The 24,996-nt window shown below is 38.4% G+C and overlaps 1 protein-coding gene across 2 annotated transcripts in view; it reads left to right on the plus strand.

Annotated features, from left to right (window-relative positions):
- The window catches only part of UNC5C (unc-5 netrin receptor C), a 358,142-nt gene that overhangs the window by 292,229 nt on the left and 40,917 nt on the right, over positions 1 to 24,996 (plus strand). Inside the window, exons 8-11 of one of the 2 annotated variants that reach the window (XM_082728148.1) lie at positions 15,761 to 15,817; positions 17,845 to 18,036; positions 18,712 to 19,056; positions 21,868 to 21,955. In XM_082728148.1, the coding sequence (XP_082584274.1) occupies positions 15,761 to 15,817; positions 17,845 to 18,036; positions 18,712 to 19,056; positions 21,868 to 21,955 (682 nt within the window). The remainder of the gene's footprint in view (positions 1 to 15,760; positions 15,818 to 17,844; positions 18,037 to 18,711; positions 19,057 to 21,867; positions 21,956 to 24,996) is intronic. The other variant, XM_082728149.1, reaches the window with a different exon arrangement.

Consider the following 24,996-nt stretch of genomic DNA (forward strand, 5'->3'; position numbering starts at 1 on the left):
TTAAAAGGAAATAATGTTAATAAAACAAAAATTTTAAAAAATGGGTATAGAAGATTGACTAAGGAATATAAAAAGTGAGGAGGCTAAATAGTCCCCATTTTTCAAGACCTCGTTTTTCAGCTTTTCTTAGTAAGACCGTAGTTTGATTTCCATACTTGCAAACTCTTACCCCTTTCATTAAGTTGTCCTTGGATATACAAATTTTACCATCTTACATAACCACGAATTAAGATGGTAAGAATTGTTCTGATATCACACCTATGGAGATGAATGGATCAGACAACAGACTATCTTTGGATCTTAACTAAGAGTTGTCAGATGTTGACATTCATTATACCATATTGTGAATTCTTTGCAAAACAGAAGCAACCACATATATTTGTGTAGAAGTATTTGTAGTTATCATTTAAGAATAAAGTATTCCACTTTCACCCCTTTTATGAAATTCTGTTTACCTTCCACTGCCTATACACACAAGGACCTTGAAAAAGAACCCCTTACTTAAAATACAAATAAGTAATTACATTGCTGACACAGAATAGAAATCCAACAGGCTTCTTATTTTTCTGTCCACAGTATGTTGCATTCTTTGAGACCTGGCGGCTGCTGAGTATAAAGCACAGCTTCTGGTTATGATTTTCAGACTGCTACTGTGTATCTCACCCAAGTTTGTATTAGAAATGCAAGAATGAAAAGAATACAGCTGTTTTCCTAACCATTAATCCAGAGATACAGGGTCTATTCCCCTAGGCCTGAGTTTGAGTTGAGGATTAAAATAAAAACATAGCACAACCAAGTTATTCCTTATTTTAACATTTTTTATAATTTAATATTCTTCCTTTAGTGGAGAACAAATTGATTCATATGATCAAAAACTAGCAATATTTGAAGTCTCTCTTTCACTCTCTCTCTCTCTCTCTCTCCCCTTGTTCCTCATCTCTCTTCCTTTCTCTCTTTCTCAATACTGTATTTCAACTTTGGATGATTTAACACCTACTACCACTTCTATTGTGCATATTTTAAAATTCCCAAAGCAACCTATTTAACAAGAAATACAATCCGGCAAGATGGAACTTTGGGTCTTTAATTGGTTACACAAAATGACATTTACTAAATTATGGTATTTGTCAAATACAAACATGACATATTCAAATTAAGACTTTCATGACATAGCATCCCCTTGGCATCTAGCTTGTTTCTTATGGCACTAATAGAATTTTATTTTAACGTACAGATACTTGTCAGTAATGGTGGCATGAAGTGGTTGTATAAATCAGGAAGGAAAACAAGGCTACAAGAGAGTGTTTTGTTATTTCCTTTTGTTTGTTTATTTTTTATCAAGTCTCTTGTTAGGTTGATACATTTGAGTGTTTGGATTAAAATAGTCAGTTAAAAAGCTATTTCCTTTTACAATTCTGATTTGCTGTAGTATCAGCCCTACTAAGTCAATAAACTCTTTCATCTCCCCTCCTATTTCTACTCTAGGGCAACAGAAAATTGTAGTCTGTACTATTGATTTCCTCAGTGATAAAAACCACAGAGATAGTGCTGCACTGTGTAATGATAGTATTTTACAGTGAAAGTTATAGTTTCTACTTACAGTAAGCTGGGTGTTTCTGGCATAGCATTGCACCAAAGTCTTGCAAAGAAATAATACTGCTCTTGGTCCTTATTCGGGAAACAAAGGCTTTCTAATAATGAAAGTACCCAGCTTGCAAGGACAGGGTCTATATTAAGAAATAGGATGGGGTAGAAAAGAAAGCCATAAAGTAGCAATTGACAATTAGGGATTATCACTTAACATTTATTTACTTTAGGAGAATTAGGGTCTTTGAGGCATTAACATCTTTCATCAACATTGCAATGTTTGTCTCAAAGTAAAACTAGTTACTATTAAACCAAGTGTACAGTACCTCTGAAATTGTATTCCTAGTTGAAATTATATACAGATGATTCTGATATAAATGTAGACATACTTCTAGGTAGGAGAAATTCAGAGTTTATCATAGAGGTCTGTAGAATTCAGAAACCTAGATAATGTAGTGTAGTATATTTTAAAAGCCAGATTGATACTTAAGAGCAATACGATGTGAAATATATAGAATAGATTACTGTTAATGCCTATTCAGTAATGTGTTCAAAACAGTCATATTCAGTCACATTCTGTCCTTAACCACCACCCTCGATACAAATAACTTTGACTCAAAATATATAGAAATATTGGGTAAAATATTAAAACTTAAAAGATATACATATACATATGTATGGAATGTACATATATGTGTGTGTGTGTGAGAAAAGGAGAGTGAGTCAAGTTTGAAAGAAAGAGAAATCCTCAAATCGTCAAGATAAAACTAGAGAGGTAACTGCATGACATGAGTGGATATCAGAAAAATCCAGAGGGACATTGGTCATGGATATAGATCCTAGGGATTGGAAGTGAGCCTTTTTGTTTTAGGACAGAGGTAGAAGCCCAGAATTTGTACAAGCCTGAGGCCAAGAGTTGAAATCTAGAGCCCTTTGAATAAAGCTAGGTCTCATAAGTGGCTATTCCCACCGTGAAAAACAACTAGAAAATTTTTACCCACCAGCCCAGGGAAGCCACAGGATAATTCATGACAGAGAAAATAAAAACAAAATCTTCACTTAAATAAAGCCTATAATAAAACCACAATCCTACATCCAGATCTGCTGTGGAGTCTAAGATACAGTACCAAAAGAATAATAAACAAAAGATACGTAATTAATGTAATTGCTGAAACTTCCAGGGTACCAGCAGTAGCAAACAACACGCCATTCTCTTGAGTTCTTTCCACAGCCTGAGTGCATTGGTCTCTGACAAAAATAGCCCACTCTTAGAAATGAGATTACAATACAAAGTTTCATATCCCCCAGGGGAACAGTCTGCTGCCAGAGAGAGTGCACAACACAGTAAGTGAGTTACTTAGCACTCTCATAACATGCGCTTAGAGCTGTCTGAGTGAGACTATAAAGTAAATAAAAGTAAAAAGACAAACTGTTTTAAAAAGCATCTAAGCAGAAATGTAAGAATATAATATCGTAAAAAGGATAGACAGATTTGAGGGAAAATCAAATGGAATGCCTAGGATGGTAAACAATTAAAAGCTAAATCTCAGTGGAAGGTTAAAAATCATATCAGAGACAACTTTGGATATAGCTGAAGGGAAAGTTAGTCAACTGGAATGCAGATCCCATGAAACTTCTCAGAACATAGGGAAGAAAGATAAAGTAAATTATTATAGAGAAGGGAGGTTAAAACACAGGTAGAAAAGAACAAGAAAATCCAAATTTGCTCTAGAGAGCAAAACGTAAAAGATTTTCAGACAATCCAAAGAAAGAGAGCTTATAATTCACAAACTCTCACTGAGTAAATTACTAAAAATATAAAATAAAAATTGATTCTTTAAAAAAGGATAGACCAATGAAGAGGCAGAAAATAAAATGAAAATAAAATGGAGTGAATTTGTTGACACCTTAACATAGCATGTGGGAAAGTGTGATCTGAGTTTAAAATTTTCTAATATCCATATAGTGTTCAGTAAAAACAATAAATAACACTATTTGCATTCAATTCCATTGATGCAAGTTTACCAGTTAAAATATTAAGACTGACTACACACACAAAGGTAGATTTATAAATTCAAAATAAGGTTTTTAAGGACAGAAAAGGAGCAACAACCACAAAAAAAAAAAAAAAAAGGAAAATGAAAACAATAATTAAGATGGTGATAGACCAAGGATCATCATATGTCAGGGGTACCAAGGTAAATGAATTAAATTTATCTGTTAAAGGAGGTTCAAAATTATAGTAAAAAATCCTGTTCTATACTGTTTAGGAGAGACATACTTAAATCCATAATTATAGAGAAAAACTGAAAGTTAGGAAGTAAAACTTAACACTATAGTGCAAACCTTATTTTAAAATAGCTTTGACTACCTAATTAGGCCATTATTAATTCAGTTTCATCTCCCATTATGCCTAAGTAGCACATATCAGACATTGGTTTTGCTCATAGTTTTAATTTAAGTGTTCGTTTCTCTTAGACTCTGTAGTTTCTAGACTATTTAGTTTTCTGAGTAATTAATCAAAAAATTTATAAATTGCTTACCCCCTCTTAGTTTTGTTTTTAAAACACTTTAGAAAATATGTGGTTCCCCAATGCTAAATGAAATTTTTAATCAAAAGTCTTTGAGGGTTTCTTACAAGATAAATGGATGTTTTAAAGGTATATTAATGCTAAATGTTAGCAAATATGCAAAGTGAAGTCTCTTGTATTTTGCTAACTAGAATACAAATTTTTACAATTATTTGGGGAAGTAATTTGGCAATATGAGTTAAGGGCTTTAAAATTGTTTATACTATTTGGTCCAGTAATCCTACTTTAATGAATAAATTTTAAGATATTAATCTGAATACCTAAGAAGATATATGCCAAATAAGCTTTACATTCTTTGTAACTTATCTGAAAAAAAAATGCGAAACTTGAAAATCCAGGATTAGAGCAGTGGTTAAGTAATAATATGGCATTTACATACTATGTAAGGTGGAATACTATACAGCCACTAATATATTTTTGATGGTTTAACATGGAAAAGCAGAATATGGACTTATATATGCATTTAATCATAACTGTGTCAAAGTAAGCTTAGGAAAAAGATGAATGAAACATGCATTTATTTTTGGCCAGTGAAATTGCAAGTAATTTCTTTCTTTTTCAGTATCTTTTTTCTTCACCATGTTCTTTATACTTGGCTGTTCATTATGTTTATAGTTAAGGTGACTCTCTAAAAAAGAGATAATGAGGATCGGCTAGAACAACAGTATGATCCTGGAAGCAGGAATCTTGGAATTTGAGAAATAGCCGTATCATCGGCTTGCCCTAGAAGATTGGTCCATTTGATTCAAATTAGATTTGATTAAAATTTGATTACCAAAAAAAGTATTTGCTTTAAAGACCTACATAAACCCTAGCTGAATAAAAACCCTGGGGGGCAAGAGTTAACTTACAGCCAGTAAATTAAGGATACATATAAAAGGATTTTGAAGACATGGGGGTTTGGAACTGATTTATAGTTTTGCATTATTTCCCAGTTGCCTATTATATACATATCACTTTGTCCTTGCAAGCACACTTAAAGTGTTTGATGAATTGGATTCATTATGAGAGGCTGTGTAATTTCATTTGTGAAACAAGGTCATGGTCTTTAAGCAATTTCAGGAGCTCCACTAAATTTTTAGGCCATCCATGCACATTGGTTGATACTAAAGTATAACATGTGTCATGTATATGTTACACTGGATGGATGCTCATTGGCCTGAAAAAGTAGTTCCTAAACTGGAGATTCAAATTAAGAACTTCAAATTAGGGGCACCTGGGTTAAAGGCTCAGTGGGTTAAAGCCTCTGTTTTTGGCTCAGGTCATGATCCCAGGGTCCTGGGTTCAAGCCCCACATCGGGCTCTCTGCTCAGCAGGGAGCCTGCTTCCCCTCCTCTCTCTCTGCCTGCCTCTCTGCCTACTTGTGATCTCTGTCAAATAAATAAATAAAATCTTTAAAAATTAAAAAAAAAAAGAACTTCAGATTAAGAACTTCAAAAAATTGTGCTATTTCACAGGAATGCATTATTAAAGACATCAGAGTCAATTACTGTCCAAGAAAGAAATTGGACCTTTTAGGCTTATAGGCACATTGTTAATTTAAAAATAAATAAATAAAAATTAAAATTTTTAAAAAAATGGACACCGTAGGTATGTTAAATGATATGGGTTGCATACAACAAGAAAGAGTAGATAACTTGGCTCATTTTTCACTATTAAAAATAACTACAGGGACGCCTGGGTGGCTCAGTTGGTTAAGCAGCTGCCTTCGGCTCAGGTCATGATCCCAGCGTCCTGGGATCGAGTCCCACATCGAGCTCCTTGTTCAGCGGGGAGCCTGCTTCTCCCTCTGCCTCTGCCTGCCATTCTGTCTGCCTGTGCTCGCTCTCTCCCCTCTCTCTCTCTGATAAATAAATAAAATCTTAAAAAAAAAAATAACTACACACACAAGCCTAATATGAGAAACTAAACAGATTTCCCTGTTTTTACTTAACAATACACTGAATAGTATATTTTGTTCAGAAGGCAGTATTGGAAGGTCCATTATACTGTCTGCCCATTTAGGTTTCTTTCTATCATTTCTAAAATTATATAAAAGCAGCCCCTGGTTCTACAATACAGTTTTGAAATTAGATTTCCATAAAATGGTTCTAGGCACAGAGAGAGAGAAAGGGGCGGGGGCTAGAGGGAGAGCAAGAGAGAGAGAGTGAGAGAACATTGGACACAGAGAGAAAGAGATACAAAAGAAGAAGAAAGCACTTGAAAGTCCCCCAAAATGCTAAGCCAGTAACCATGTTTACCTTTTATGTTGAAACACAATGATATTACCAAGACCTAATAACTTCTAACTTTTATCATCTCTATAATGAATTTCTGGTATGATCTCCTTTGTCGTGGTTGGCATATAATGGTTTCATCTGTACTTCCCTCTTCCTTTAGAAAACAGCAATCCAAAACTACATACGTAGCTTGATCCAGAAGTGGTGTTTCATATGTATTTATGAATTTACTCAGATTATTACATGACAGCAGCTATTCCTCTAGACTTTAGTTTTTAATCCCATTCGAAGATGAGAGTCCCACCTAGGGATATGTCACAGTTCAGATCGGAATTTAGAATTACTTCTTGCTGAAGAGGGTTTATGCCACAGTAGGCAAATTAAAAATAACAGTTTACAAATAAGAACTGCCTGGAATTGTGTCTGCTTCAGTGAACTTCCTGACTTTGGGAAATTAAAATGTTATGCAGCCTGCAACTTTAGCACTTTCTACTCATTAAAAAATTTGCATGTCACATAGCACTTCCATTAATTCTCACATACAGAGGAAGTAGCAGAACTCTGTGCAAATTGTGGTGTGGACACACTGCATACCAGGAACCCTGGAATCATAGGTGCCTTTAATGTGGGGAAATAATTTACCTCACAAATAGTCTCTTCTCAACTTGAGAATGATGTGTTTATAACTGTCTGGTGGGCATTTGAGAAGGTGCTAGTCAGTTCCCAGTGAGATTCTTGTCAACACAGCAATTTGATAGGAAAGCGTAATTTTAAGTGTCAGACAGTGAGTGCTTTTATCTACAGTTTGGAAGAAGCTGATGTCATAGCTGTGCTTGTATCATCCTTGATATGCATGGTGTCCCAGCTGGCAAATTAATATTCTGGTCGAGGACTGTGCTCGGCCGCCTCCGGTATAGTAAGTGCGGTTTGCTTTAGCGTCTTTCCCTTCTGGTAAAATATTTTCCTGTTTTTGAAAGCAGGGATGTGGTTAGAAAGTTGAGCCCACAGAAACCTGCTGAACACCTATGGGGCCCCAAGCAGATCCGTGTGAGAGGACGAGGGCAAGGTCTTCAGCTTCTAGGATGGAAAAGGAAGCTCCAAGGGAATCAAGAAGGGTACCAGCTTTTACAACCACAGCAAAGCATAGACCTCCAAGGTCACGTCCATGCCCTGCCACGGCTTTTACTTAAGTATTCCTTTTTCCTAAAACTCCAGCAGCTAGGATGACGGTATTCCAGTTCAGCCTCTGCATCAACACTCTTCCTCATTTTACTCTTTAGGTCAGGTTTCTTCACCACCGTAAATTACAGCACCCTCACCTTTGAATTTGATAGTTATTATTCAGGAGCATTGATGAGGTTAGAGGCTATTGCATCAGAAACACTTAGGCAGCCGATCTGCAGATTTGATTTGACTCAACCTTTGGGTGAAATTTCAGATGTTCCTTCTTCATCCATGGTGAGTCACGAGAGAAGACTTCTACATCCTGGGATATTCATTCCCTGCTGTTCATTTGCAGAGGTCCGTGGTTGTTCCTGTAGGAACAGCGACCTGGATGAATTTTGTGAGGCATGGCCTGCTGTCCTGTGAGGCAGAGGGGTGGGGATTACCTTGGCAATTTAGATAACTGACATCAGTGATAAGCAAATGTTCTTTTCAATTCTTGTTGTCATGTCCTTGGATTTATGTATTCATTTATTTGGAGTTCCTTAAGCCCCTGTCAATAAATAAACCCTCAGAAGAGTGGTAAATTATAATAAATGACCATGAGTGTCTTTGACAGACCTGACCTTTGACATCATTAGTGCAGTCCTGATGGGCTTGCTAGATAAGAACCAACCTGAAAGGAAAAAAACAAAATCTGGACATGTTTATTTTGAATGGCCCTTGAGATTTTTAATAAGAGCCTTTGCGTGGGAAGAAATGTGAGAAAAATCACATATTTTGGCTGTATGTAAAATCACTGACAAAAAGAAAGATCAAGCAGTCAGGTCAAGGAGAGGAGAAAATCTATGGGGACTAGAGAGTTTTCTAATGCTAGGCTCATAAAAATAAGGAAAGATCTTATGAAGTGGTTTGGTAAACTTCAGATACATAAATGTGCTTAAACTAACCAGAAACTTGATGATTTAAAAGCATACACTTTTATAGAACACACTTAATGTTTTTTTAAATTGCAATTGAGTTATATCCGTTTTATAACTTACATCCTAGCCCCCAAGTAAGATACAAATTAATTCTCCATTTTACTTAATCTCACAGTATCATAATATCTATTTATAGGCATTAAGGTCATAGAAGCAGCTTTGTATTGAAATATATGGGGTAAATCTTGAGGGCAAGCAGGAACCCTTTAGAAAACACCACTCACTTCCATTTTGACTAGAGATTTGATAGCAAATCTGAAGAAGGAGTTTTAATTCCCAGATATGTGTATCTAGACTTTCCTTATAGGCATTCCTTAAATCTGCCTCAGGGGCTCTCAAACTTTGGAGGGCATAAAAATTATTGCTTCATTAAATTAAAAAAAATTACTGTGTCATTGTGTTTAACTTAAAGGAATTTCAGAATTAATTTTTAATTTTATTCACATTCCATCTAATTACCGACTTTAAGCCCTGGTATAAGTTGCTTCTGACTCCAGTCTACTGTGATCCGCTGACCAACCTAAAGCAAAATGATTTGTTTCAATATAATTAAAGTCAAAATACACAAAAAATAACCTGATAAGTAGTTGCTAATCCTCCACTAAGAACTCTATTTTGCAAAGAAAGAAACTGAGGCACAGAATTGAAACTTGTGGGCTCACAAGTTAGCACGAGAGCCAACATAAGAACCCAAATCTGGCTCGTGGTGTAGTAAGCCTTTTTCATGCAGGCTCTTGGATGCTGGAAGCAAGTAGTTGTCAGCTTTTATTGCTCTAAAATATGGTTTTCTTCCGACGTGTAGTGTCCCTGCAATTATTGTTTATTTCTTTTTTTCCTGTTGGCATCTTTTTTGAAAGGAATGATGTTTCTCCTTTAAATATTTACTTATGGTAACATTTTGTGCCAAATACAATGCGATTATCATACATTTATAGCCACATCATTCCAGCATGGCTTTCCAGTTACTTCAGAGTAGAAACTCCCAACTTCAGTATCCCTCTTTGCTTGCCCCGCACTTGAAACAAAAGATGCTGTTTGGAAGTTGTTTCATTTAAGCAGGAAAATCTCTTATTTTAGCTTTCTCATGAATATCAATGATAAGCTTTCTAATGAAGAGGTGTTTTATGTTGAAATAATTAGCATTACCTCATTCAATAACTGAATTGCAAATTAATCCATGAACGTATCAGGCCCTTTTCTATTATAGCCTTGTCTCTCCTCATTTAAATATGCTAATTAAATGCCTGCACAGTATCTACATATATTGTTGAGGCTGTAGCTAAAGAACTGGGATCTGACCTCTGGTTCACCAGCTTTGTGACATTAGGCAAGTCCCTTAACAACTCTGTGCTCCGGATCTTTAGTCTGCAGACAGACAGAAAGGGGTTAGAATAAGAAATTCTAGTCAATCATCTGTTTTAACTCCTGGGAGTTTGTGAGTTAGGAAGGGCTTAGCCTTGATTTTAAGAAATAGAAACCCATCTGGTGATGCAAAGAGGTTCGGGCATGTATCACATCACCATATTTGCTTGATATTTTTTTCTATTAAAATATTACTTAAGGCATAAAAGCAGTCTGTATTCTTTTAAAAAGCTAGTCATAAGTTCATGATCATTTTGGCTATTGTCTATTATCTGTATCACCTGAAAAGAAGATTTTTTAAAAGACTAGAAAAATCAAAGCCGTTTCTATGTATTGGAGAAATGAAGATTTATGTATAGTTTCTGGCTTTGTTTCTGAGAGTTCCCAAATATAAACTTGCCAAATAGACTCTGTTGAGGCATATTATTGCACAATTAAGAGCCATGTGCTTGAGGATAACTCGATGTTACTTACTACGGTATAAAACCAAGGAAAGTTTGCTTTCTCTTTTAGGATACATGGGCATGGGTTCTCCTCTTTTATAATAGTGGAATGTCAGGTGAAAAATAGGGGCAACCCCTCCTCTAGTCTCAAGAATGACCTTGTGAAATTAGAAAAATGCACTCCTTCCCCTAGTCACTTTACCACCATTGGCTGGAATATTGTTAGATTAACAATCCACATAGACAGTCCACACAGCTCTGAATGGGACCACCCAGGGTTGGACAATGTGATCTTAATTGAGGGGAGGGTGAAAACCAAATTTTAATCACAACATTTTTGGTTACTTTAAAATATCACTTCTCCCCTTTGGGACTCAGTTTCCTCACCTGCAAAAGACTGGACTAGATAACTTCTTCAAATGCTGTTTGGAGCAATTGTGTGGTGTTTTCTAGCACAAGGAGCATTTCTGACTAACTCTTTAAGACATCCTCCTCGTGCTTCAGTTTTCAGACTACTTAGGTCTTCAAAGTGGCTCTCCACAATCAGACCTCCTCTAGTCCCTTTTCTCTCAGATCAGGAACATCGTTCCATTGAAAAATATATGTTCTTTAGAATTACTTTACATATTCTTTTAAAAATTCCTAAAGGAGGTCGTGGGGTATGAGCATTTCCCATAGCAGAAGCCCCGCTGTGGGGTTGGCCTCCCCAAGGGGCACTTACTGAGACTCCCACAACCAGTGGCACAAGTCTTAGATCATTCCCGGAGCCCTGTGCCTTTACTTCTAGCAATCCGAGAGCCATGGTTTTGGAAGGTGTTACCAGTGGAGGTGCGTTTTGTTCCAGATGGGCCTTCCATTTGCTCCTTCCTGCCATTGCAGGACATTCGGTCTCTTCTGCCCTCGCCCGCTATGTACCACAAACAACTCCCTCATCATTATGACAACAACAACAACAACAAAAATACCTCCCTTGCCCCAATTCCAAGTGGCACCACCTCTGGCTGAAAACTGTTGTAGCATCAAGTTGCACTCTGGCCCTGGAAACTTGCTCCTGAAGCATGCTGCTGTATGATTGCCAGAAGCCGCAAAGGCCATAAACCTCTTTCAAAGGAGAGCATGAAGGAGTATACAGTATTTAAAAGAGTGTGTTTTAATACAGTATTTAAAATTAAAATATTTAATACAGTATTTAACACAGTATATAAAAATACTGAATTAAAATACAGTATTAAAATAAATACAGTATTTAAAATACAGTATTAAAGTTCTGAAAAACGGGCTCTTTGTCTCTGTCGTAACTAAGGAAGCTGAAATTCAAATTTCCTAAAGTCACTCGTTAAATGATGGGCTAAGTTGACTCTACAAAGAAAATCCCTTCTGAACCTAGAGCCTTTGTGTACTTGCAATGTGCATCACAATGATATTGATAGAGCTGTTATTTATCGATTGCTTGCCATGGACCAGTCCTTAACACATCTCATTTACCCTTTCCACAGTTCTATGGGAGTGAGGACTCGCATTCCTGTACACAGATTAGAATGCTTATACGTAGAGGGCGCCTGGGTGGCTCAGTGGGTTAAGCCGCTGCCTTCAGCTCAGGTCATGATCTCAGGGTCCTGGGATCCAGTCCCGCATCGGGCTCTCTGCTCAGCAGGGAGCCTGCTTCCCTCTCTCTCTGCCTGCCTCTCCATCTACTTGTGATTTCTCTCTGTCAAATAAATAAATAAAATCTTATAAAAAAAAAAAAAAAAAGAATGCTTATACGTAGAAAACGGAAGTAGTCTGGCCAGACGCTCCCAGTTAAGGAAGCAGCAGAGCTAGGATTCAAACTGAAGAATGAAAAACTCGGTGTCCCTTCCCTGGCCAAGAGCCCTGGTGCCTTTTTTGATGGCTTACTTTCAAGTAGTAAGAAAGTTAACTGAAATCCCTAACTTATGAGCCAGGCTGTTGATTGGGACACGAAAAACAATTATTTTGCACCATGTTCGGCCAGAGATGTTATTTTTCATTATGGCGAGGACTGCTCCCAGCAGGGTCACCTCATTAGCTGAGGAAAATGTCCCCTGTGGTTCCGTGAGAGAAGGATCAGATGGAGAAGCCTAAAAACAAACTCTAAAAAGTGATTCTCTGTTCCCCTCATTTAGGGGATGGAACAATAATCCCCTTCTTTTCCGATTCCCAGGCTCCTAAGTGATGCTTTAGCTCTGTAGTTGCAGAAGTGTTTTGAAAAGGATGGAAAAGGTTTTATAGAGTTGCCTTCCAAAAACTCTTTATCAGTGTTTCCATAACAGAGTAAATTGGGCTGTTGAACCATTAGTGAGTATACTTAATACTCTGGTCTGTTTTAAATTTGCCCATGTAAGAAAATAACAGTTTGGCTAGATTGGTCCACATTGGCTATGAGGAATAACTCATGGGGAGGCTTTCATTTTTTTTTTTAATTTCTATTTTATTTTTGAACTGCCTTGATGGAAATACTTAATCAACTCTATTGATAGACCTACTGATAGACATCTCCCAAGCCATGTATCACAAAAAACATCCATAAAATCTTGTCACCTTTGCTCCCTTTGCTCTCCATTATCTAGAGAAAAACCAAAGTACTCTTTTCAAAATTACATTCGATCACAGGATTTTTATTTCCTTCAGGATAAAATCAAAATGCTTCGTCATGGCCCGTCAGGCCCACATGTGGCTTCTCCTCACCCCTCGGAGCCTGCCTCCTTCCTCTTGCTCTCACTTGCTCCCTCCCACCATTCCAATTTTATGTCAGGACTTCCGCATTTACTGTCCCTCTCTGGACCATCCTTCCCTCCTGAACTCAGCTTGGCTCATTCTTCCTCATTGTTCACGTTTTAGCTCAAATCCCCCCCTTTTTTTTTTTGAAGATTTATTTATTTCTCTGAGAGAGAAAGAGAGAGAGAAAGAGGGAGAGGGAGGAGGGGGAGGGGCAGGGTTCCTGCTGAGTGCTGAGCCCCATACACATAGGGCTCTCGATCTCACGACTCTGAGATAATGACCTGAGCTGAAATCAAGATACTGACACTTACGGGACTTAGTCACCCCGGCGCCCTCAAATCCCAGTTCAAAAGAATTTATTCCTGGATTTCCTAAGTTGCCCATCCCTTTATCTCCAGTCACATTACATTCTTTTGTTCTATTGTTCAAAATAAATTTTTTCAGCATTTGAATCGATCTTATCTATTATTTTTACTTGTTTATTTTCTGTTAAACTGAAGCAAAAGCACGGACTTTTCCCATCTTGTGAGCCACCCTACCCCATGCCTAGAATAGAACCTAGTATATAATAGGGTTTAAGAGTATGTGTTAGCCGAATGAATGAATGAGTGAATGAATTCCAGATCTTTGCCTAGAATGAAATAGAAGTCTCAGATGAATACCATAAGCCACCAAAATATTTACTGATTTGTGCAGATCGACACAAATATGGAAAAGTTGAGATTAAAATCAAAATTATAACATTCCTTTTTATTATTCCTTGGTCTGCCTGTCAAGAACAGGGATTCTGTTGGGAAAAGGAGGTAGAAGCCAAGGCATGCCCAGAACTGCTTCATATGGAGAAATTTCCAATCGTGTTATGTCTGTCTGGAGGAAGCCTTCTCCTTCTGTAAGACACAGCTCTCCTGCTTACTCCAGCAGGCCCACACTGATTCTTATCAAAATTTTCAAGGTGAACTTCAGATCATCCCCAGATGTCCTCCTTCACACTGGTTTCCAGGCCTTCTAACCTGCAAGAAATGAATCTTTTGACATCCCTCTACTTAACACCTTCCCTGCCAGAGTGACAACATCAGTTACCTTGTCTCCTCTGCTGGCAGTGACCTTGTATGGTCTCAAGTCTTTGGGTTTGAAAATAAACCACCTTTCTTCCAGTGCCTGTATCTGTCCCAGATGTCCTTTTATTGAGTTCACAGAATACAAATGGAAAAAGGTTATTACCAGGCAGAAGTGTTTAAAAATGAAAATCAAACCTAATACATGGACTCAGACAACTGGAATAAGGAATATAATATTTATAAAACTGAGTAGGAGGTTGCAATCATTGCTCTAAAATAAAGCATTAAAAATTAATTCAGAGCAAACTTGTCTGTGCTACAGCAAACCTCTCTTTCATTAAGGTAGCACTGCATGTTTCCGCAAAATTAGTTCCCCAAAATAGGTAAATAGCCTGTAAGAACTGAGTGTTCTGCAAACTACAGAGGATCTACCTGAGACATGATTTAAGAGTTACCTTTAGTGTGAGAGCACTACGGACCTTTGATTTTTGAACCAATTAATTGTGATTCTTGCAGTTTCTCTACACTTTTTGCCCTTGAGTATTACCAGGAAAGTTTATTCATATGCCTCTTATTCATTTTAACTTGATGAATCCAGTGATACTGTATCATCTAATCAATTCGTGTGTTACAGAATATTAAATATGAGGAAACTTGGGATGCCAGTTTTAAGTTACACTTTGAAATTGTCTATACAGTCTTCATTTCAAAAATTTTGTATTCCGCATTTGTAAATGTTTTCTCCCACTCTTCTTCCTGACGTTATTTTTATCATCATCATCATCATCCTCATCTTTCCTACCTGCCATACATTAAAAAGAAAGAAAAATAAAACTGCTCATGTTATCTCTGCATTTATTGCTGAGATGAAGTTTTTATGTTTCTCAATGTACACTATTCCTCTGATGCCCTAAAATAAATAACCTTATAACCTCTAGGCCCTATTGATTTCTGAATGATTTCTAATAAAAACCATCCAGTTTCCATTGCATCGACAAACTGCTTAGTCCCAGGGCAAAACCTATTGGATTCCTTTTAAATGGAGGGACAAGAAAGAACCAAAAAAAATCCAAAAAGTGGATTTGAGATGGAGGGAGGAAGGGTGGTCTCTGGTCAGCTCAGTAAATGGGTATTTAACCTTTGACCAACGATGACAGGTCTTCTTTAGTTCTATTAGACCAAGAGCAAGCTGTTATGATTAAATAAAAAAGAAAAAAACTGCTTAGAGCCTTGCTGAATATGTCCTGGGAATTAAAGCATATGGCAGGGATAAGGAAAAAAGATTTTCCTTATGCTAATGACCCTTGATGTCTGAAATAAATTAGATCCATTAGAGTTTATGCTCAATAAAAGAAAGACTTTAAGCACTCCAAAGTTAGTGACTCGAGACCAGTTTTGCTCTGAAATTCAATCTGCCTACTTATTAATTCTTGGTGAGGCTCCAGAACAGACAGGAGATGCGAAATCATAATTCTGTACTGAACCAGAATTTTAAAGGACCACAGGTTTCTTTTCCTTTTCTTTTAATTAAACCATTTTTCATGCTTCTTATTTCGTTTCCCCCATTAATTTGATTTTGTTCCCATTTTTGTTTCACTTTTTGTTCTTTTCAAGGTTTCCTTTATCCTATTTCAACTGAACAGAGAACCCAGAATGAATATGGATTTTCTTGTAAGTTTGATGTTTGGTTTTTATGTTGCTGAATAATCATTTAACGTGATTGCCCCCAGTTCAAGTTTACCTTTCTTTGGATCACAGATGTGCACACAGGAAATAGGCACCTAATATATTCTAACATGAAAAACAAATTAGATTTCCACTGTTGAAGAGAAGAAAGGAGGGTCATTGTAAGCCTCTGCCAGCTTTCACATCTCTCAGTCTGCCAGGCAGTCCTGATAACTGACAAACCATATCGGGAAATAGGCTGATCTAATAAAGTGCCGGGTTCAGATGCTAAAAAGGAAAGGGTTAAGAAAAGACAGATCTGTTGAATTAGGAAGGATGCAGGTCGGGGACGTAATTACAGCCTGGTGAAGTAAGACCTTAAGGATTTAGATAGAATATTCTGGCTGGAGTTCAGAATGCTGCGACAGGCCTCGAATTCTGCCCAGCAGTGTAGTGTTGTCTGCGCTCAGAAAGCGGGGCTCACACAGTCGGGAGGTTCAGGCTGTCACCGGGATTCTGTAAAGATCTATCAATATCGACTTGACTGATGTGAAAGTTGATATTCTGGAAACTTTGAGAAAGATAGTAGTAAAAAAAAACATATATATATGTCACATGCTGTGCATTTAAACACAAAATGCCAAAAGAGATTAGCAGTTTCCAACAGTGAATTCCTTTATACTATCCATGTGTCAAAGAAACTGTGACCCCAGAGTTTGGGTGAGCCACTGGCAATCTACATGAGGAGTCATTTGCCCTTATCAACTGGGTGGCTATGAGTCTTAGGACAGAGTCCTGGCTCCTCAACTCTTAGGTGTCCCTGGGACTTAAATATCTGAAAATTCCCTTTCCCCCAAATCATGGATGTATAAAATGGAGCATAAAAATGCTGTTCTTGACCCCCTAAAACACCAGTTTAATCACCTCTTTTGCAGTGAATGGAAAAACGTTGGTTAACTTTGCTGAAAATGTTTGTGGGTCACGCTAAACTAAAAACAGACTTAAAGGTGCCTGCGGAGTTCTGGAAAGGTTTCATTCTGTTCATTTTGTTTCAATTATCAGCTTCTATTACCGTGCACAGTCTGATCGAAGCATGTTCTAAAGCGGGTTCTGTGCTACCAAGGCAATATGCAACATTTACAGGAATTTTCCTCTGGCTTTACCCAGAAACAGACCCCCAGCAGACTGCACACTTTGTTGGTCCAATGCTTAATTGCCTTCGGGGGCAGTCTGACCTTTCTGATCACTGAAGCAGGCCTTTATGTTACTCAGTGCACCATCCAGACGTATTTGACTCAGTAACGAGGAGCTCAGATGTAACTCTCTGACCAGTGGCCATGAGAAGCTCACGGTTCTCAGAAGTGATACCGAATCTGTATCAAAAGCTGGGAGTTACCTGCATTGACCTCTGCTTCCCAGATCCGGGTTTCCTGAAAGCACACCTTTCAAATCCATCATGTTTTCTTCTAATATTTGTTTTGCTTAGTTATGGATACCATTCCCGGCCACCCCTTCCTTGATTTAGGGGAAAGGGAGAAGAGTGTTACGGAAAGTAATTTTATGACTTGGAAGGATATGTAGGAAAATATTCTAGTTCAATAAATACACAGATTCCAAACATGCTGGCTATTTCTAACAGAGTATTTATGTTTATGTTTTTGGAGAGCTATCGGTGAATTCAAATCAGCCTTCCAAACTTTTTCACCTGAAATTAGTAATGAGCTGTGCTTGTTTCCCTGTGGGTTGGGATGGTTTCAGTTCCAGTTTCTTTTTATACCTTCTAATAAATGGTCTGTTATGCTGCCCAATTTAAGATAGATTAGTGGGTGGATAGATGCAGAGTGAGAAAGGAAAAGAAATCAGAGATAATTTTCCACTGAAAGGCCACAGTCGTTTTATATAGCTTTTGAAATAGATTTGAAATTAACCTATAAAAAAAGCAATAAATGTCTGAAAAAAATTACAGCAATATGGATGTGTACTGTAGGAAATTTCTCTAAGCAGTTGGTCCAATGTTTCCTTGTCCTCCCCAGCTGCTCCTGACTCAGATGATGTTGCTCTGTATGTCGGCATCGTGATAGCTGTGATAGTTTGCCTGGCCATTTCTGTAGTGGTGGCCCTATTTGTGTATCGCAAGAACCATCGCGACTTTGAGTCTGATATTATTGACTCCTCGGCACTCAATGGAGGCTTTCAGCCCGTGAACATCAAGGCAGCGAGACAAGGTCAGTTGACATTGCACTTCACACCTGCGATGTACGTGTGTCAGTAGCATCCCTGGGTGGTGTCAGAATCAGCGACCTTCAGGTCATGTCGTTCAGCTCAAACATAAGCTCCATGAAGACATGGATTTGGGTCTGTTTTATTCATTATTCTGTTGACCTCATTCCTATAACAAACCACAGGTGGCAAGATGCACAAATCTTTTTTTTTTTTTTTCTTAACAGGTTTCTCTGTCATACTTTTAAATGTTCATTAGAGATTGGTTGACTGATTTCTTACATCTCCTTTTTTTTTTGCCTCTTGACAAGACACCTTGCATTGACATGAATAAAGTGGTGTACAGATGGATGACCTCAAATCCAGTACAGACAAGGGAAACTATTTACTAAGTCACTGAGTTGGGATCACTATCTTCGAATCCAGTCTGTTGACTTAGGAGCAATGAGTAGACTTGAAAGCAAAATTTAGAATGAACTTGTCTTTTTGTTTGTAGCCAATAATAAACTGGATCACAGTAATCTAATTGCCCTGTTTCCAACAGAACCTTAGAGTCTATCCATTTCTAATATTGACTGAGTTCGTTTGTTTTTGGCTCAGAAGGTCTCAGGGGAGCCTGACTAAATAGAAGTTGCCTGAATGGAGAATGCAAATGGACTTTTTTTCTCTTTCTGACTCAGATCTCCTGGTGGTACCCCCAGACCTCACATCAGCCGCAGCCATGTACAGAGGACCCGTCTATGCTTTGCATGATGTCTCAGACAAAATCCCAATGACTAACTCTCCAATTCTGGATCCACTGCCCAACCTGAAAATCAAAGTCTACAACACCTCAGGTGCAGTCACCCCCCAAGATGACCTCTCTGAGTTCGCATCAAAGCTGTCTCCTCAGATGACCCAGTCCTTGTTGGAGAATGAGGCCCTCAACGTGAAGAATCAGAGTCTAGCGAGACAGACTGACCCATCCTGCACTGCGTTTGGCACCTTCAACTCTCTGGGGGGTCACCTCATTGTTCCCAATTCAGGTAATTCCTAGATATTTAAGTTACACAGCTCTTGAAAACGTATTTTTATACCCAAATCTTTTTTGTTTGTTTGTTCTTACGAGGCATGAAAAGTTAGTTGTAGTCTAATCTAACCCAAATCCACTTTTGATGTAAATCAACAGTACTTCAGACAAAATCAGCCAAACCATTCATCTTTCTCCAACCAACTCTGAAAACACTTCCTCTAGAAATATTATACTCACAACTTTCTGCCAAGGTGTAATTTAGAACTGTCACTGACCTTCTTTTTAATAGAGCTTCAGAAGGCAACGGCAAGCGAGAAGTGCTCACTGTTGTCATCACACTTTAAAAGGACAAATTAATTAGAAAACATATTAGTTGGGTCGCTTCCAATTTACTGTAGGAAGCAGTACTTCAGAATACTAATTTTTAGATCAGAGGACATCATGGTAGACATCAAATCTTTATCTATTAACTCTTTATTACACAGTCTTTAACCTCAAGGTATTTGTAAGGTACCCACGCCCACCTCTGATGGATCTGTCTGGAATCACGACCTTATTATGTGTAGTATATACTTTTTTCAGCTTATCATTTAGTTATCTACTTCTAGAAAATAAGTCTCATAAAGGTCTTTCAAGGTGAATTTATGTTAGTGACTGATAATCTTTGATTAAATTTAATATTTTTAAATCAGCAAGGAGTTTGTGTCTATTGGTCCTAAGAGGATTAATGGATTCCTCTGTGAGTCTATCTTAGGTCTTTTGGACAAGACTAAGTATTTTGCAAATACAGCAAAAAGGAACAATTTGATTGACCAAAGTCCTCATGTGGCATAAACAAATAATATAATGTGTAAATAGCCATAAGCCAAGTTCTGTATAGAACCAGTGGATCTGCAGATCTGAATATGAACTTGTCTTTGATTCTTTCTCTTATTCAGTCCCCCATTTCAATGCCTTGCCAATTTGTCACACCATCCCTTTAAAAGTATATTTTAATAAATTAAAACCCTTAATGGAATATCATTTTTCCTTTTATCTATACTTTTACATAGCTGAGATCATATATTATATATGTTTTTTCACCTTTTTCTCTTTAATTTTCATGCTAATGTATGCTCTTTGAATCATGACTTAAAATACATTTTTTTAAAGTTTATCAAATAAATAGATCAAAATATACTCTCTGGTTCCTTTACTGCTTGAACATGATATTACTCTCAAGGCAGGTTTTTTTTTTTTTCCATGATATTCACTGGATTCTACATTTCCTTCCCATTTCTACACCTGTCACTTTTTCATATATGAGTTATTATAAAGGATTCTTGAGGAAGATAACATGTAGTAAACACTTTCTGTGTACTAGGCGGTGGTAATTTACATACATTATTTTACAGCAAGTTTCCTAACCTGTGTTAGGCCTTACTCTTACTACTTTACATTCACAGTTTTATTTCATTCCTAAAACATAACGGTACATTTTATTGTTCCCATTAGAAAACATAAAAATACCAAGGGTCGGTAGGCCCATGTGTGGTCTTCCTGCATCCACTCTGTGCCTCAGCAAACAAACTATTCTGTACCCGAGATGCCATCCTGCTTCCCATAGCACCACAGCTCTGATGTTAACTTTCCTTCTCAAGAAGGCCAAGACTCAACATTTTCAACCAGTCACACAAAGGCCTTTGAATAACTCTCTTCACACTCCAATCTTTATTCTTGAGACTTTCCAGCACGGTCGGGCAAGTTTCCTTATTGCCCTCTGCTCATTCAGCATATTCCATTTCCTCGCTAATGAAATTATAAGTTACTCAAAGACAGGAACACTGTCTTTTACTTCTTGGCATTCCCCATTCTGCCAAACAGGATACTTGCCATGGTGCTCCATAAATTTTTAATGAGCTGAAAAGAAACCCCATTTATTGGAATAAAATCGTGGAGACGAGTATCTTCAGGTTGCTGCCCACCCTGAATTATTCTTTGCGACGACGCTGCGTGAGGCGGGCCTCTTCTTACAGTGTGTCCTCAGATGGCCATCATTGGCGTCTCCTAGCAGCTTACGAGAAGTACAGATTCTCTACGGCCCCTGAGTCAGAAACCCTGAAGGTGAGACCCAGTGATCTGGGTTTGAGCAAGTCTCCAGGTGATTCTGATACAAGCTCGAATTGCCAAGCAGCTGCTCTAGGCCCTGTTAATTTAGAACAAGCTTGACCCCCACCCCCTACAAAATGGTATCAGTTAGCAACTACGTAAAAACTTGCTTGGCCTGCTGTGACTAAAAACTAGCAGTTGTCTGATCATTTCCTAGAGTTGTCCATGATGAAAGGAGTTCTTCACCAGTTATTATTCTGTTATGGCAAAACACTGATGCTAACCAGATATTTCAGAAATCAATGCTTTTTGATATCATGGATGTTACAATTTCCCTGACTTTGAATTTTGCGGGGATTTTTTTTCTTAAATTAGAAATGATGCATCATTACAGCTGTTTGAAATTTGAAGAGCGGTTGTTGGTTTTCCCCTCGTTTTACAAGGAAAACAACAGTGGAACCATCTGTCTCTTCCTTAAATAAAACAAGAGTTTAAAAAATGACATCATTCCTTTGAGTAATTCCATAACAGTCAGAGGGAGCTGTGGTAACAAACAAGGCCAATAAGGAAGGAAGGCAAGGCAGCTTTGAATATTTACATGTCTTTAGAGAAAAAGCAGGCTTGTGGCTACATGGCCACAAACTCTCGTTCCCTTTCACTTGCTTCAAAGGCATTCTGTGAAGTTTCCTTTTGATTCATAGGTCTTATGTGACTGCTTTTCTCTTTTGCTATTCAGGAGTAAGCTTGCTGATTCCCGCTGGGGCCATTCCCCAAGGGAGAGTCTACGAAATGTATGTGACTGTACACAGGAAAGAAAATATGAGGTAAATATGCTTTTTCTGGTGCGCTTGACTTTATCAATGTCTGACCTGGAGGAGAATTGTGCAATCGAAAGAATAAACCCAACATATTTTTGTCTTGAGTGCTCTGCTTCCAATATAACCTTTTTTTCTCCTAGACCTCTAAAAGGTCAGCTTCTCTTTATCTTTGAAGCTTCAGACACTTTTGCAGATCTTGAGTATGGGCTGAGGGCCAGAGACCTTTTCTCAAGTGGACATGGGGCCATTATAGCTGAAAAAAAAAAAGGCCAGAAATGTGATCCATAGATCGTCTACAGAGATAGGTGGGTAGACACAGAGACATCAGCTTCATGTGGCCTGGCTCAGGAATCCAGCCCTTTCCCATTATAGGGTCAAAGGCCACAGAGATTAGACAACCCCTTAACCTCTGACCTCCCACCCTCACGTCAGCCTGGTACTTTATCCTCACCTGCGGCTTCTTCTTTTCGTGACTCCCCCTAGCTTACATGTTATCAACCTCCTTCTTGTGTTCAGCACTTACAAATTCCGTATCGAGCCTTTCTAAAGGGATCTAGGGTTGATTAAAGCTAGATTGGATCATAAGGCTTTGTTTGGGATGTGTCCTAATCATAAAGATGAGGTGATTTTAAGTAAAAATAACAAGGAGGTTTAGAAGTCCTAAATACGATTTTCTGTCTGGCCTCTAACAAATGGTCTCTCTTGGTTAGTTCCCACATAAAACGCGTGCACTAAATAGTGCTTGAAAGGCCTGATGGATTAAGGCTTCTGAAGTACACTGAGATCTTAAAATAAAAGACGTTGTTGAAATGAAGATCCTTACATATAATTATCATTGTTTTTCCCAAGGGGAAAGGCATCAGCTCTTCCGTCCTAAGCTACACATACAAAACCTGAGTGACAAATGTCGAACTGGGTTACCATTATAACACATTATACCTTCTGTCTTCCCTCTCTCATCCTCAGAAAAACATCCATTTTCAGTCTTGTTCTTCAAAAGCCGAAGAGCTCTTTTATCATGCTCTCGGGTGGAGATATTGACATTTATAATCTGCAGGACCCAGAACATTTTTTTCCCTCAGGTGGTCTCCTTCCGCCTAGACAAACACTAGCCTAAGAAAATGGCAGAGTTCCTTGAGCCTTATTTATGCCTTAAATTTGAGCAACAGAAAATTACTATGAGGCTCATATTTACTCACATCCAATATTCATTTTCTTCATTCCCAAGGCAAAGTAACATTCACAGACCCACAGCGCGCCCTTCTTTTGCCGCAGGAGAAATGAAGAGAGGCCATCTCTAAGATCCCTGTATCTGTATTCTGTCTTCTTCCTCCTGTCCAGAGTCAAGGTTGGCACCACGTTCATCTATCCCCCTGGAGGCCTTTGCCAACATGACACTTTATTGAAACAGAAGTGAGGATTGCCTTGTGGTTTATGCTGAGAAGCAGGGGGGTGTTCGTGTCTCTTACCGTCTGTCTGACCACCACCATCAAGCCTGCCGGGGCTGCTCCCGGGGGGTGCTGAAGCTTCAGTGTGTGTGCATTCACGCACCTTGTAGGGTTTTCCCTCCCATGACATAGCCAGCACCCTGGCCAGAATAATGGCGCATTTTAAGAGTCTCATGCTCTACCGACTGAGCTAGCCGGGCACCTATAATGGCACATTTTAGATGAAAGAAAGAGAAAACAAATAATTAATAAAGCTAGACACTTCTGCTTTGAGGTTTCTCTGCCTTTGACTCTAAAGAAAAGGAAACTATAAATCACCTCTCACTATCCCCGCCCCCTGAACTTAGGTACAGAGGGAATCACTCTGTTGAACTCAGTGCACATCAGAGAAGTTCTGTTTATAAAAATGAAGCTAGAGAAACCCCTGAAATCTCAAAAAGAAAATACACACAAGAGACCATGAATCGAGGCACAAACACAGGAAGATCCCCGTGACAAATAATGAGAAAGTCCTCTCTTCACTTTTTTTCTTGTTGTGAACAAGATGCATTTTTTTGTAGAAGCACAGGGACAAAAATGTGTTTTAGGATATCTTAACAGCAGAAGACATAGTTCCATTTATTCACCCTACTTTTAATCTCATTTTTTTCCCCTCACTACAGCTCTGTGAGTTATGCTGAGTTCCAACTTAAAGATCCAAAAACTAGTGCCCCAGGGAAAACGAGTCACGAAGCCGAGCTTTCACAGTTAACAGCTGAGGGAAGGCAGAATTCACAGCCAGGTGATCTCACCACGAGGCTCTTCCGCTCTCTCACAAGCCATCCATCCCTCCTTTGTAGACAGCACCGAGGCACACCGAGCCTCTGCTCCTTCCTTAGGGCATTCTTGAACATACTTTCTTTCTACTGCTCACTGAGGACCCTTTCTATCCTCACGTGATCTGAGACAGAACTTCTAAGAGAAGATTGGGAGGACATCAGGAGATAAGAATGGTACTTCAACTCACTCGCAGGACAATTTTGGCCATTTTTGTCCATTCTCTTTCTCTCTGATTCCCTTTATTGCATCCCAAACTGGGTGTTTTTCCAGCTCGCTGGTATCCAGCTGGTCATCTGCTGATGTGAACTGTCTAAAGGGAGGCGTGAACTTAATTACATGTGGCAGAGTGGATGTGACAAGGGGGCCTTATCATTACTGAATGTGCTCTAAGAGAGAGCCCTGAATGGCAGACTGAGCAGCCTAAATGAGCTGCAGAGATGGGACAAGCTGTCTCTGACAAGGGGCAAAGCCGCAAGGCCGTGCTCGTGATTTCTACCTCTCCCGCTTTACAGATCTCGGGAGAGGCCTTGGAGACTCTGTTTCCCCCGTGGATACAATTTCCATGACGAATGGCACTAATGTGGATCTTTTTTGCCTTATATGCAGTAGCAGTTTAAAATAAAAACAAACAAACAAAAAAAGACCACGTCTGTCTCAGACTGAAATTTTGCTCTTTGTCATTTCTTATTGAAAAATAATCTGAATTCAAAATACCAAGGTTAATTTCCCCTTTCTATGTGTTCTGTCCTTGCTTAGCTTTTTTTCTCAAAAGGCCAGGAA

The sequence above is a fragment of the Mustela nivalis genome (genome assembly GCF_964662115.1).
Source record: "Mustela nivalis genome assembly, chromosome: 4".
In the NCBI taxonomy this organism is placed as follows: Eukaryota; Metazoa; Chordata; class Mammalia; order Carnivora; family Mustelidae; genus Mustela; species Mustela nivalis.